The sequence below is a fragment of the Salvelinus fontinalis genome, chromosome 8 (assembly GCF_029448725.1).
Source record: "Salvelinus fontinalis isolate EN_2023a chromosome 8, ASM2944872v1, whole genome shotgun sequence".
NCBI classification, from domain to species: domain Eukaryota; kingdom Metazoa; phylum Chordata; class Actinopteri; order Salmoniformes; family Salmonidae; genus Salvelinus; species Salvelinus fontinalis.
Window position 1 is genome coordinate 24,945,494 of NC_074672.1, and position 15,762 is coordinate 24,961,255.

At 44.6% G+C, this 15,762-nt stretch overlaps 1 protein-coding gene across 4 annotated transcripts in view; it reads left to right on the top strand.

Moving 5' to 3' along the window:
* LOC129860945 (ephrin type-B receptor 2-like) overlaps positions 1–15,762 on the top strand; it is a 74,435-nt gene that overhangs the window by 14,486 nt on the left and 44,187 nt on the right. For 3 of the 4 annotated variants that reach the window (XM_055931901.1, XM_055931904.1, XM_055931902.1), the window contains exon 1: positions 2,023–2,235. The exons of the other annotated variant lie outside the window; for it this stretch is intronic. In XM_055931901.1, coding sequence (XP_055787876.1) covers positions 2,139–2,235 — 97 coding nt within the window. In that variant the 5' untranslated portion in view covers positions 2,023–2,138. Of the gene's footprint in view, positions 1–2,022; positions 2,236–15,762 lie in introns of those variants that run through there. 4 annotated transcript variants of the gene reach the window in all.

Here is a 15,762-nt window from a genome sequence, read left to right on the forward strand (position 1 = left end):
TTCTCCTCCTCTGTGTTCTCCTCCTCTCATCCTCACTCTTCTTCTGACTCCTTCCATTTTGGTTGAAGGCAGGTGAACCTACCTGCTGTATTTTTATAGTGCTTAAACCTGATTGGTGTGTCTACAATTTAGCAATCATGTGTTTGTGCACCTGATGGCTGTGTTTAACAGATTGGCTCACAGGTGTGGTAATTTGACAGTCAGTGTTTTGGAATTGCAAGGAAGTGACATTATGATATACTTCTGTGTCTTATGTATACAAGTGTGTTTAGTGTTTTGCAAATCACTGTGTGTAATGTTTTGCAAATAGTGTGAAGCTGACAATGTGCTTACAGTTGTGCAAATCTAGCCTTGTGTTTTGCTCCTTGAGTGTAAGGTTTTGCTAATTGTGGGAAAAGTTCAATTTTAGTGTGTAAGAATCGTAAAAAAAACTGTAATGACCATTAGTTAAGAAACACAATGCAGCATCTATCTCCACTCAACAGTGTGATCCTAACGTGTGTGTGTGTGTGTGTGTGTGTGTGTGTGTGTGTGTGTGTGTGTGTGTGTGTGTGTGTGTGTGTGTTCCAAAACATGTCCTATAAAGACAGGCTCAGTCAATCAACAAAACAAACAATTGAACATCTTTATTCATATATTTTATGAATGTATGCTCTATGTAATTGTAGCTACAACTGGTGGTAGGCTATTTATAGTGGTGGTGGTAGTATTGTTGCTAGTATGTACACAAAAAAAGATGAAATCCACCGTATAATAGTGTACATTGAGTTTATTTAATTACAACAATTATTAAAACCACATATCAGAGGAATCTTGCAAAGGAAGATTGCAGCCATCTCCAAATTACAGATACACTACAAAAGTATGTGGACCCCTGCTTGTCGAGCATCACATTACAAAATCATGGGCATTAAAATGAAGTTGGTCCCCCTTTGCTGCTATAACAGCCTCCACTCTTCTGGGAAGGCTTTCCTCTAGATGTTGGAACGTGGCTGCGGGGACTTGCTTCCATTCAGCCGCAAGAGCATTAGTGAGATCGGGCACTGATGTTGGGTGATTAAGTCTGGCTCGCAGTCAACGTTTCAAATCATCCCAAAGATGTTGGATAGGGTTGAGGTCAGGGCTCTATGCAGGCCAGTCAAGTTCTTCCACATCGATCTTGATAAACCATTTCTGTATAGACCTCGCTTTGTGCATGGGGGCATTGTCATGCTGAAACAGGAAGGGCCTTCCCCAAACTGTGGGTCTAGAATGTCATTGTATGCTGAAGCATTAAGATTTGCCTTCACTAGAGCTAAGGGCACTAGCCCGAACAATGAAAAACAGCCCAAGACCATTGTTCCTCCTCCACCAAACATTACAGTTGACACTATGCATTTGTGCAGGTAGCATTCTCCTGGCATCCGTCAAACCCAGATTCGTCTGTCGGACTACCAGATGGTGAAGTGTGAAGATCTATTCACCACTCCAGACAACGCTTGGCATTGAGCAGGATGATCTTGCTAGGCCACGGAAACACATTTCATGAAGCTCCCAACGAACAGTTATTGTGCTGACCTTGCTTCCAGAGGCAGTATGGAAATCGGTTGTGAGTGTTGCAACCGAGGACAGACGAGTTTTACATACTACGTGCTTCAGAACTCGACGGTCCTGTTTTGTGAGCTTGTCTGGTTTACCGCTACGTGGCTGAGCCGTTGTTGCTCCTAGACGTTTCCACTTCACAATAACAGCACTTACAGTGACTGGGCAGCTCTGAAATTTGACGAACTGACTTGTTGGAAAGGTGGCATCCTATGGCGGTGCCACGTTGAAAGTCATTGAGCTCTTCAGTACGGGCCATTCTACTGCCAATGTTTGTCTATGGAGATTGCATGGCTGTGTGCTCGATATTATACACCTTTCAGCAACGTGTGTGGCTGAAATTGCCGAATCCACTAATTCGAAGGGGTGTCCACACACTATTGGCCATGTAGTGTACATTGCCCCCTGTATGAATCCCGTTGGTTTCGCCCAAACGTTTAGATTATGCGTGTTCTCCCTGCAAACGCGGTTCGTTCTAACCATTGGCTGTGTGTGGTTTTGCGCTTCTGTAGATGAATTCGCTGTCAATGGCCCGCTGGTGGACCTGTTTTCTATGAATGCCGTGGCTTCTTACAGCCAAAATGCCAAGTATTTCAGTTGTTATGGATATCTTATATTTTGTATGGATATTTCCAATGGTAGGGGCTGTCGAAGGTAAGAACGCTGCTTTTTCTTTATCTCGTCAGAATGCATAATTAAAACGTGCATGAACGACTGTCATAAGCTCTCAGCAAAAATCTATTAATTATACAGTGTCAATTATTCATTCCGTAGGCGTAAGGTATACCGCAAATACCATGTAGCCTACATACAGGAATGGTGTGGTATTCTGATGGTGTTTTTGATTGTTTAAAAAAAATGATGACAGTAAATACAGGCTTTCTGAGGGATTGTCACATTGGAACGCCGATGTTTGTATGCATCAAAACCTGATGAAATTCTGTTGAGAGAAAAAACTATTATATTAGATTAAATGCTCAAAAAGAAATGCAGTATATCGTTTTAGCAATGATAGGTAAAACAGTGCTACAGTCATTTTAATAGTCCAAACCACAAGTTTTGACTCATAAACGAACTATAGGCATAAATATTGTAGCAATGAACATGTTTCATTGCATATAATTATAATACGGTAGAAAATGTCGTTTAGACACCTAGCTGTGTTTGCTTTTGCGTGTGTGTGTGTGTGTGTGTGTGTGTGTGTGTGTGTGTCTGTGGAGGGGGGAGGGGAGGGGCATACTTGTAGTGAACAAACCCTGTAACCCCATGCTCATGGCGAGTCGTTTGTGTTATTCCTTCGATAATAGAAAGTAGAGTATGTCAAATAGACTGTCTATACACAAAACATTAAGAACACCTTCCTAATATGTAGTTGCCCTCAGAACAGCCTCAATTCGTCAGGGCATGAACTCTACAAGGTGTCAAAAGCTTTGTACAGGGATGCAGGCCCATGTTGACTCCAATGCTTCTCACAGTTTTGTCAAGTTGGTTTGATGTCCTTTGGGTGGTGGACCATTCTTGAAACACACTGGAAACTGTTAAGCGTGAAAAACCCAGCAGCGTTGCAGTTCTTGACACAAACCGGTGCACCTGGCACTTACTACCATACCCCGTTCAAAGGCACTTAAATCTTTTGTCTTGCCCATTCATATTCAAGATTCCTTCATTTACTGCTTTGGTAACAACAGTGTAACAACTTGTGATGGCATAGACACTCACTAGATCCGTGATTAAAGCTGCAATATGGTAACATTTTGGGCGACCTGACCAAATGTACATAGAAATGTGAGTTATAGATGTGTCATTCTCATTCAAAGCAAGTCTAGGAAGGGGTAGATCTATTTAATGTGCTCTATTTCTGTTCTTCCCATTATTATGTTTCGTTTTTGTGTCTTTTACTTTCGGTTTTGCACACCAGCTTCAAACAGCTGAAAATAAAATATCTTTGGTTATTAAAAATATATTTCACAGCGGTTTAGATGGTAAAATTACACTATACATTGCTTGTTTTGTCACATAAACTGAAATGGGGCAAACTATTTTAATTTTAGCAACCAAGAAATGGCGAAATGATTTTCGTAATTGCACCTTTAACATTGAAAGTACATTTGAAAGTTGCAGTATAGAGCCTACATGGGATAAAGGCACGTTCATGAGAAGTTTTACCTTACATGTTAAAACTTGTAACATCAAGATATGCGATAAGAAATCACAGAAAATTTCTAAACAAATGTGTTACTGATTAACAGTATGTTTGCCTAACTGTCTGACTGTTGTGCTTATGTGCAAAACATCAAGCATATGCCAAGCCTATTACAATGTCACCAGACTTCTGACAAAAACTGTTCTAAAATCTATAAGTCTAGATGCCTTTTAATTATTCCCCTCACCCCCTTCTTACTAAGGGATCATATTCTCTTGCTTCAGTCAGTCAATCAAAAAAATAAGAAGTTTGTATGGGGTCATGTGATATCCGTCTCTCAGCTCTCGGCCCATGTGACATCTGCTTTCTCTGCTCTCACAGCCTGCTGTCCTCTCTTGTCCCGCTGTATCATCAGTGAGACCTCCCTCCCGCTCCCTGGCTGGGCTGCACTCTCTCCCATGTTTCCAAGCCTTTATGTAAGCGGGGCAGACCTGACCGATTTCAGCCATGTCAAGAGCTATCGACTCAGCACTGGCCTGCATAGACTGCCCCCCCTCTCTCTCTCCCTCTCTCTCTCTCTCTCTGCTTCTCTCTCTTTCTCTCTCTCTTTCTCTCTCACTCCACTCCACTCACTCTCTCTCCCCACTATGTTCTTTCACAGACATGGCTTCCTTTTTTTTTATCTCACTGAGTGGGTTCTTTGTTGTGGTTGGTTACACATAACAAACAGTTAGATGCAGATGGTACCCATGTATGTGAATTTAGGTATTTTTTATCCAGAGGAGAGGAGTGCAACTGTAAATTTTGGCATGGTAATGGCAGAGTCATGTACCTGGGTGTCTTTGCTGTTCCACACCTGGCCTACAGGCTAGGACTGTGTGATACAGTATGTACTCGTTCACAGCAGCAGTAGGCTACAGCAGTTCTGTGGTTCTTCTTTCCATCCACCTCTTTGGTCTATCTATACACTTTTCACCATGGTCAAATATTATAGCAGATTTTTTTTGGAAAAATTAGCTCTGCAATATCACAACAAATGTGCTGCAAATAGTCATGCCATGCATTAGTCAGCGGGATATTTAGCAATGTCTTGCGACATGCGCCAGGCTAAGTCCATTCTGGTTCACCTTAAGCCCAGGCCATACCTGGCCATTGGTTCCAGACAAAACACAACACTTATATTAAACATAAGTTCAATCAAATCCCTTAATCACATTTTCTTCACTTATGTATTCAGAAGAATAGCCTTTCTGCTCTTTGTAGACATTTTGTTGTGCAGGACAATCAATATTCAGTGTTATGCTTCTCTTCAGTGCAGTACTCTTTCCCCTTTCCCCTCTGGGAGCAGTGACAGAAAATATTGAGCATCAAAACAGCCCATGACCTACTTCTCCTTCTGCCCTATGGTGGGCTTGCAAAACTCAGAGAACATGGTTACGCTTACATGACTGAGACACTCAACAGTGAGTGATATGTAAATGTCACAAGCTATATAGGATGCCCCGCATCTGTACATGGGAGTCCTAGAAGGCTACAATGTTGAGCCTGGAAAAAAACTTGTGACATATTTTAGGGGGGTACTTGATTCTGAAAATACTCTTACTGAAGGCAAATCTCTAATCCGTAACTCCTTGTTCGTCCATCCGGATTGTATAATGTGTGGATATCTGTAAAGAAACCCTCACCTACAGTGGGGAGAACAAGTATTTGATACACTGCCGAATTTGCAGGTTTTCCTACTTACAAAGCATGTAGAGGTCTGTAATTTTTATCATAGGTACACTTCAACTGTGAGAGACGGAATCTAAAACAAAAATCCAGAAAATCACATTGTATGATTTTTAAGTAATTAATTTGCATTTTATTGCATGACATAACTATTTGATACATCAGAAAAGCATTACATTTACATTTACATTTAAGTCATTTAGCAGACGCTCTTATCCAGAGCGACTTACAAAGCATAACTTAATATTTGGTACAGAAACCTTTGTTTGCAATTACAGAGATCATACGTTTCCTGTAGTTCTTGACCAGGTTTGCACACACTGCAGCAGGGATTTTGGCCCACTCCTCCATACAGACCTTCTCCAGATCCTTCAGGTTTCGGGGCTGTCGCTGGGCAATACGGACTTTCAGCTCCCTCAAGATTTTCTATTGGGTGCAGGTCTGGAGACTGGCTAGGCCACTCCAGGACCTTGAGATGCTTCTTACGGAGCCATTCCTTAGTTGCCCTGGCTGTGTGTTTCGGGTTGTTGTCATGCTGGAAGACCCAGCCACGACCCATCTTCAATGCTCTTACTGAGGGAAGGAGGTTGTTGGCCAAGATCTCGCGATACATGGCCCCTTCCATCCTCCCCTCAATACGGTGCAGTCGTCCTGTCCCCTTTGCAGAAAAACATCCCCAAAGAATGATGTTTCCACCTCCATGCTTCACGGTAGGGATGGTGGAGAGTTTAGACCAAAAAGCTCTATTTTTGTCTCATCAGACCACATGACCTTCTCCCATTCCTCCTCTGGATCATCCAGATGGTCATTGGCATACTTCTGACGGGCCTGGACATGCGCTGGCTTGAGCAGGGGGACCTTGCGTGTGCTGCAGGATTTTAATCCATGACGGCGTAGTGTGTTACTAATGGTTTTCTTTGAGACTGTCACGTTCGTCTTCGGGAGAAAGAGAGGAGGACCAAGGCGCAGCGTGATATTAATACATTCTTCTATTTATTTTCCGAAACGAAGAACACTTGACAAACTATACAAAACAACAAACGAACGTGAAGCTATATACGAAAAGTGCAGACACAGGCAATTTACACATAGACAATAACCCACGAAATTGCTAAAGAATATGGCTGCCTAAATATGGTTCCCAATCAGAGACAATGATAAACAGCTGCCTCTAATTGAGAACCAATCTAGGCAACCATAGACATACAAAACACCTAGACTAGAAAAGACCCCATAAACATACAAAACCTCTAGACAAGACAAAACACATAAATCCCCCATGTCACACCCTGACCTAACCAAAATAATAAAGAAAACAAAGAAAACAAAGATAACTAAGGCCAGGGCGTGACAGAGACTGTGGTCCCAGCTCTCTTCAGGTCATTGACCAGGTCCTGCTGTGTAGTTCTGGGCTGATCCCTCACCTTCCTCATGATCATTGATGCCCTACGAGGTGAGATCTTGCATGGAGCCCCAGACCGAAGGTGACTGACCGTCATCTTGAACTTCTTCCATTTTCTAATAATTGCGCCAACAGTTGTTGCCTTCTCACCAAGCTGCTTGCCTATTGTCCTGTAGCCCATCCCAGCCTTGTACAGGTCTACAATTTTATCCCTGATGTCCTTACACAGCTCTCTGGTCTTGGCCATTGTGGAGAGGTTGGAGTCTGTTTGATTGAGTGTGTGGACAGGTGTCTTTTATAAAGGTAACGAGTTCATACAGGTAATGAGTGGAGAACAGGAGGGCTTCTTAAAGAAAAACTAACAGGTACGTGAGAGACAGAATTCTTACTGGTTGGTAGGTGATCAAATACTTATGTCATGCAATAAAATGCAAATGAATTACTTAAAAATCATACAATGTGATTTTCTGGATTTTTGTTTTAGATTCCGTCTCTCACAGTTGAAGTGTACCTATAATAAAAATGACAGACCTCTACATGCTTTGTAAGTAGGAAAACCTGAAAAATCGGCAGTGTATCAAATACTTGTTCTTCCCACTATAACTCAGCTGGGGTAGACAGTGGTAGGCTACGTGGAAGAATGTCTTTCAAGCTGTCTACCACAGCCGAGTTATAGGTGCTGGTTTGGATAAAGATAGGCTCAGACGGTTTCTTTACAGATATCCACACATTATACAATCCGGATGGCTGGACAAGGAGTTATGGATTATAGATATACCTTCAGTAAGAGGATTTTCGGGGAAAAGTACTTCCCTAAAAGATTTTGCCAGTTATTTTCCGGGCCTCGTCTTGTAGCCTTCTAGGACTCCCATGCGCAGATTCGCGGCATCCTATATAGGGCTATATACCCTAGTTATGATTATAGATTTGTTATGGGTCTATCCTTGTAACCATGTTGAATTATAGCCTGACAACCATTCACCAGGTAAGAAGGACAAGCACATGCGCCAAAGAAGCAAATCTGCCTCTTGGACAGATTTATTAAGGGTTTGCACCTGTGGAACATTGACACATTTTGTATCTAAAAAATGTCTCTAAATTGGATAGTCCTACACCTTACCAAAATACCTTATTCCTTCTCTACGTTTCATGTTTTATTCCCTCTGGATAACAACAGGCATAACTTTTCATTGTGGCAAAGGCTTAGTAAATCATTGTCTTTATACATTAAGATTAAATGTCCAATGCAGTCGTTTTATCTCAATATCAAATAATTTCTGGGTAACAATTAATTACCTTACTGTGTATGTTTAATTAAAATGGCAAAAAAACAACAACTTCTAAGCAAAGAGCAATTTCTCAAGCAATAATTTTACTAGAACTGTCTGGGAGTGGTCTAAGTGGGGAGGGGAAAATTAAAACTAGCTGTTATTGGCAGAGAGGTATGGAACTCCCTTTCTTATTGGTCTGTTAACTAATTTACCTCCTGGTGATTTCACTAGGCAGGCCAAAACTCCATGCCACCAAAACAGGCTGAAATTTAATGTGTTCTTTTCAAACAGCTCTTACACTAAAAGGGCATCATCATTTTCACAATTTCACAGTATTATTCCAACCTTGTAGTGTGGAAATATACTGTATATAAAACACAGGAAAATCACGTTTTTGACTGCACCTTTAAGATCACATTATTGGTCAATTATAAGGTCCAACCAAAATTTGACTTCTGCTTTTAACCCAACTCCTCTGGGAAGCTGTTGTGGGGGGTTAAGTGCCTTGTTCAAGGGCACAACGGCAGGCAATGGCATCTAGGATTTGATACCATCAACCCTCCTGTTGCCAGCTCGCTTTCCTCCTGATTTTTCCTGTCGGTCCAGGATTCGAACTGGCAGCCCTCCGGTTGCTGGCTTGCCTCTATAACTGCTAGGCCACCTGCCTATCAGGTTTCAGGTAAGACCCAAGTGCAGACTGTGTTGAAGTAACAATGTTTATTGCAACAATAGGGGAAGGTAAACGACAGGTCAAGACAGGCAGGGGTCAATAATTCAGAGTAGTGAGGCCAAGGTACAGGATGGCAGGCAGGCCCAAGGTCAGGTCTCCTCCGATAATCCGTGCAGGAACGTTTCGAACAGTGCTTCCGGGTTCCAGGCAACCTCCGCTGCTAGCGTGCGGAAATCCACCGCATAGTCTGCCACACTGAGGGAGTCCTGTCAAAACTGAAGTAACTTCCAGGCAGCCTCTCTCCCAGACACCGGAGCCTCGCAAACCTTTCTCACCTCCGCCACAAATACCTCCAGACTGAGGCTGACAGTGGATTGTTGCTCCCACACTGCCGTGGCCCAGGCGAGTGCCCTCCCAGACATCAGCGTTAAATGTATGCTATCTTCGAGCAGTCCGAGGAGAACGAAGAAGGCTGCAGCTCGAAAATGTTGGAGCACTGGGAGAGAAAGGTTCGGCAGGTTCTGGAATCTCCATCGTAGCGCTACAGGGTAGGTAAGCGGGGTTCCCGGGAAACCGGGGTGACGGCACTGTTACCAGCCGGGTTACTGAGGGTCTGGGAGGTTACCGTCATGGTAGGCTGCTTAGTAGGCAACCCATGGAATTGCTCCCGCAAAGCGTAAAATACTAGGTCGTAGCGTTCGGCCACGTCCTGGAACCCTTCCATCGGACCACGAAGCATCTCCTCATGTCTACCAATGAGCTCCTTGGGAGGAGATAGCATTGCGGAGCTGTTCCAGGTCTGCTGGGTCAGTCATGGCCAGTTCGTACTATCAGATAAGACCCAAGTGCAGACTGTGTTGAAGTAACAGTTTATTGCAACAACAGGGGAAGGTAAATGACAGGTCAAGGCAGGCAGGGGTCGATAATCCAGAGTAGTGGGGCCAAGGTACAGGATGGCAGGCAGGCCAAGGTCAGGTCAGGCAGAGGTCGGTAATCCAGAGTGGGGGCAAAGGCACAGGACGGCAGGCAGGCTCAGAGTCAGGACAGGCAAGGGTCAAAACCAGGAGGACGAGAAAAGAGAGACTGGGGAAAAGCAGGAGCTGAGACAAAACGCTGGTTGACTTGGAACAAACAAGACGAACTGGCACAGACAGACAGAAAACACAGGTATAAATAGCCAGGGGATAAGTGTGGAAGATGGGCGACACCTGGAGACAAGCACAAGGACAGGTGAAACAGATCAGGGCGTGACACCAGCCGCCCCTATACATGGCTTAGCACTCATTTTGCATTGGAACAGGATCAGGATGTTGTCCAGTTGAGACTTGATATGATCACCGGTGGGGGAGAAACTTTATTTTCTTCCTTGAAAATCATTGAAAAGTAATTGACAATTGGAGAGTGGGAAATCCTGATGAATGACAATATTCTGAGGTTTACTGAGGTGAGCACTCCAGTGACGGAGGCAGGATAACTGTAAAGATCAGCAGAAGAACTGTAAACCTCCTTTTTATTGTACTCTTGTACTCTTAAATGAACTACCATATTTCCAGAGTGGGCCTACCTGTTTGCAATTTCTATTTATCCTTTTTACGTCATTCTGTCACATGGCTCCTGAGTGGCGCAGTGGTCTAAGGCACTGCATTTCAGTGCTAGAGGCATCACTACAGACCCTGGTTTGATTCCAGACTGTATCACAACCGGACGTGATTGGGAGGCTCATAGGGCGGTGCACAATTGGCCCAGTATCTTCCAGGTTAGGGTTTGGCCGGGGTAGGCTGTCATTGTAAATAAGAATTTGTTCTTAACTGACTTGCCTAGTTAAATAAATAAAACATCATCCCAAGTACTGTTTATGTTACCATACAAGGACAAATACTAACTTGAGGTACTTGTGTGTGTAAACATTCAAACATAGAGTAATCTACGTCAGTCACATGGAGAACATACGATTTCAGGCCCTCAACTCATGTAGTCACAATGTTTTTTTGACTCGATGAATGTTACTGATAGGAAGGACTTGGTTTCTCTGGCAGAAAACACTTTCAGGTTTTGATACAATTTAGCCTTACATTTTGTGTTGCAATGTTAATCTGTTAACAGCTGCAACTGCAAATTCATTTGAGTTCAATGTACTTGATCCAGTGTATTGTGTCAGTGCTGTAAGCCTCATCAGTCAAGTGTTTTCCACCCCAATATTTCATCAACCCTCTCACAGTACAGAGAGACTGACAGAAATGGAGCACTTGAAAATCAATGGGTCCCAATTCTCCCATTAGACAAATTCTTTGTGAAAATGTCGATGCTGCTCCCATGAGCAGTTGCATACTAAAGAAGGTCATTAACTGGGACACTCCTTTATAAATCAGTGCATGCAGTGTCTGTCTGTCCATGGAATGGAAATTGATATACAGTACTTCAGCCTATTTAAAAAAATGTTCCCCATTGCTCAACTTCTCTTGTTTTTTTCAGTTCACTTGACTGTAACTTTACTGATTAGGTTTCCCCCCATTGGCTTAACACCTAAGACCAATACAGTATTTTGCCTCCACATACCACAAATGAAAGGATTTGAAAGAACTCAGATAAGCCATGTGTTGCATTCACTTCCAGTTAAGTCTTTTTTTGATGCCTGGATACATTTACATCACTTACGTCATGCTTGTTTTTGTTTGCAAACTTTGTGATGGCTTGGCTTCATTCGTTATGTAGTAGTTGTTTAATCAACATTGAAGTGGGACATGGAAGCTGAAAGAAATGCTTTGTTGGGATGTCCTTTAAAGTTCATAAGATACATTTCGGGCTGGAATACGCACAAACAAAAATGGTTGATACCTGTTGACTGCATCTGGTTGTCCAAAGGAATGGAGCACCACATGGGTCTGTCAAATTCTTTACCACTACCACATTGATCATACATGCTCACTATTTGGGATGAAATGTATTCCGTTTTTCTATTCACTTCAATGTACGCATGATCACTTCTGCTACATATGCACACAACTCTTTTCCTGATGTGGCTTGGAATGGGGCAATGAAGGACATCCAATGTGCCTTTCACACAAATGCCAATACCAGAGAAGAAGAGTGAAGAAATGCTCTGCTGGTGTTCTTTTCGGTTCTAGGTCTTGACACAGTGGAATGATAGCCTTACTGAGAATATAGGCACTTGGGCAGGCAGGGAGGTGGTGAAAGCTTTTCAACTGGAGCAAGTCACTCGGATCAAGGCTATGCTGTTAATTAGTTAACCTGCCATTAATTATTCAGCAAGTTTCAAGAGCTATCCATGAAATCTACCATTATTCCTCTTGGGAAAGTAGACAATGATCTTAAAGATGTCATATTACATAAAACTGTTTTTAAATTCACAATCTGTGGTCTTGAGTATGCCCACTCTGAATGCAATATCACATGCTTAGATGTAATTTATTTATTTTGATATTAGAAGCTCCATTCCCTGTCTGGTAAAAATCTTTGAAACTTGTGAAAACTTGTAAACTCTAAACTGTCCAGTGCACAGTTTCACTATTTCTTACCAGCATAACCAAATTGGGTATATACATTGCACTTTGATTCGATTGTTTGCCTTTGCAGAACATGCATGAGCCAAGATGATCTGGTCCATATAGTTGCGTTCTACAATGCAGGCGGGTCTCTGTGCATGTTATAGTGAAACATGACACAACTCTGAGAAATTCCCTTCCAGTGGTAATATAAAAGCAGCAGAAGAATCAGGGACATAAAATGGATACATTTGAAATGTGCGACTGAGAGTTGCGGGTGCGGCGGGAAGCACAGTGACATAAAACCCAGTGAGTGAAGCCCAGGGATGTGTCCCCTGGGTTTAATCCAGTATGGCGTACAGAGCATGGCGCAGCCTGCAAGGATTATGTGTGCTGGACTAAGTTGCCCTACTCTCTCCTCCTCGTTGCCCTACTTTTCATTGAAATATGGAGAGAAAGAGAGCGAGAGAGGGATAGAGTGATTTCTATATTGGAGGAATGCAGGGACAGATGGAGTCATGTGGTGGGGAGGGGGACATGGAAAAAGAAGGAGAGGGAGAGAGAGGCAGATAGACCACCACAAATGTATTCCCCTCTCCCTCTCACATTGTTAATTCTGGTTTAAAACTACTTATTGGGCGGTAGATAATGGTGGATTTGTTTATGTTACACATTACAGGTGAGTTAGCTTTGTCGTGCATAGTCTTATTTGAGCAAATACAGCTTCAAAACCTACCCTTTTAACCTTACCACACATAACATAGCATTGCAATTTTAGGTATTACGTTTTTTGATTTTTTTTTTTTTTTAGATAACCTCTTTATCTCTTACAGAATTTATAATACTCCGCTTTAACATAGCCTTCCATGTGTTGTGTGTAACACGATCTCTGCAACATACTGTGCACACTCAGTTGGACTGAAACTGAAGAGCCTTGATGACACATGTCTAGTCACGAAAGAAGGGCAACACGCAGTTACTAATGTCACCCCCCTTCCCCTGTCCCCTAATGCAGCTACAGTTCATCATATTGTGCATGCCTTCAGTGTTGAGCCTTGTGTGTTAGCTACTGTATGACATGGAGAGCTGTAGCTAGCATCCACATAGACCCGTCTTTTCCCTTCTCCATCCTTTCCGCTCAGACTCCCACTCCCTTCCCTAACCCTCTTGGCTCAGTCCATGGGAATTCTTAGTGGGTCACTGCTCCTGGCCTCTTTATTCCCATTTAGCGGCAGCACCAACACCTGGCTCGCCACTTCCTCACAGCTCCTCATTAATCCACACTGATAGTAACAGGAACTGAGCACCAGGAAAATGGCCTAATTGGAAGCAACAGTGGTTCCCCGTGTTCAGAACTGATTTGCAGACCAATTGTTTTGTCTGAGCTTGACTATAAAATGTTTACTGTTGTAATGTCACGTTCCTGACCTATTTCTGTTAGTTTGTTGTATGTGTTAGTTGGTCAGGACGTGAGTTTGGGTGGGCATTCTATGTTGTCTGTTTCTATGTTGGTTTAGGGTTGCCTGGTATGGCTCTCAATTAGAGGCAGGTGTTTGGCGTTCCTCTAATTGAGAGTCATATTTAGGTAGGTTGTTTCACAGTGTTCGTTGTGGGTGGTTGTCTCCTGTGTCAGTGTTTGTCGCACCATACGGGACTGTTCGGTTTGTTTTGTACATCGTTCTTTTTGTGTAGTCTATTTTTCCCTGTTCGTGCGTTCTTCGTGTTTTATGTAAGTTCGTATGTTTCAGGTCAGTCTTCATCGTTTTGTTATTTTGTTTGTTAATTCAAGTATAGTTCGTTTTCTGTCTTCGTTGTTTTTGTCGTGTCTTGATTAAATTATGTCATCACAACCCGCTGCGCATTGGTTCAATCACTATTCCTCCTTTTCGGTTGAAGAGGAGGAGGAATGCCGTTACAGAACCACCCACCAAATAACCAGAACCAAGCAGCGGTGTAAAGGGAGGAAGGGACAGCGCAAGAAGGAGGAATGGACTTGGGAGGATGTTTTAGACGGTAAAGGTTGCTACACATGGGAGGAGATCCTGGCTGGAAGGGATCGCCTCCCATGGGAACAGCTGGAGGCACTGAGGAGAGCAGAGGAAACCGGAGAAGGGAACCGGCGTTATGAGGGGACGCATCTAGCACGGAAGCCTGAAAAGCCCGTGAGTACTACCCAAAAATTTCTTGGGGGGGGGGCTAAGAGGTAGTGGGCCAAGGGCAGGTAGGAGACCTGCACCCACTTCCCAGGCTAACCGTGGAGAGCGGGAGTACGGGCAGACACCGTGTTACGCAGTAGAGCGCATGGTGTCTCCTGTACGGGTGCATAGCCCAGTGCGGGTTATTCCACCTCCCCGCACTGGTAGGGCTAGATTGAGCATTGAGCCAAGTGCCATGAAGCCGGCTCTACATATCTGGCCACCAGTACGTCTCCTTGGGCCGGCTTACATGGCACCAGCTTTACGCATGGTGTCCCCGGTTCGCCTACATAGCCCAGTGCGGGTTATTCCACCTCTCCGCACTGGGCGGGTGACGGGGAGCATTCAACCAGGTAAGGTTGGGCAGGCTCGGTGCTCAAGGGAGCCAGTACGCCTGCACGGTCCGGTATTTCCGGCGCTACCTCCCCGCCCCAGCCCATTACCACCAGTGCCTACACCACGCACCAGGCTTCCAGTGCGTTTTCAGAGCCCTGTTCCTCCTCCACGCACTCTCTCTATGGTGCGTGTCTCCAGCCCAGTGCCTCCAGTTCCGGCACCACGCACTAAGCCACCTGTGCGTCTCCAGAGCCCTGTACACACTGTTCCTTCTCCCCGTACTCGTCCTGAGGTGCGTGCCCTTAGCCTGGTACCACCAGTGCCGGTACCACGCACTAGGCCTATAGTGCGCTTTGAGAATTCAGTGTGCCCTGTCCCTGGTGTCTCCAGTCCGGTGCCTCCAGTTCCGGCACCACGCACCAGGCCTACAGTGCGTCTCAGCCGGCCAGAGTCTGCCGTCTGCTCAACGGCGCCTGAACTGTCCGTCTGCCAAGCGCCGCATGAACTGCTCGTCTGTATTGAGCCTTCAAAGCCGCCCGTCTGCCATGAACCTGCAAAGCCGCCCGTCTGCCATGAGCCTACAGAGCCTTCCGCCAGACAGGAGCCGCTAGAGCCTTCCGCCAGACAGGAGCCGCTAGATCCTTCCACCAGACAGGAGCAGCCAAAGCCTTCCGGTAGACAGGATCAGTCTGAGCCATCCGTCTCCTCAGCGCCATTTGAGCCATCCGTCTCCTCAGCGCCATTTGAGCCATCCGTCTCCTCAGCGCCGTCTGAGCCATCCGTCTCCCCAGCGCCGTCTGAGCCATCCGTCTCCCCAGCGCCGTCTGAGCCATCCGTCTCCCCAGCGCCGTCTGAGCCATCCGTCTCCCCAGCGCCGTCTGAGCCATCCGTCTGTCCCGAGCCATTAGAGCCGCCCGTCTGTCCCGAGCCGTT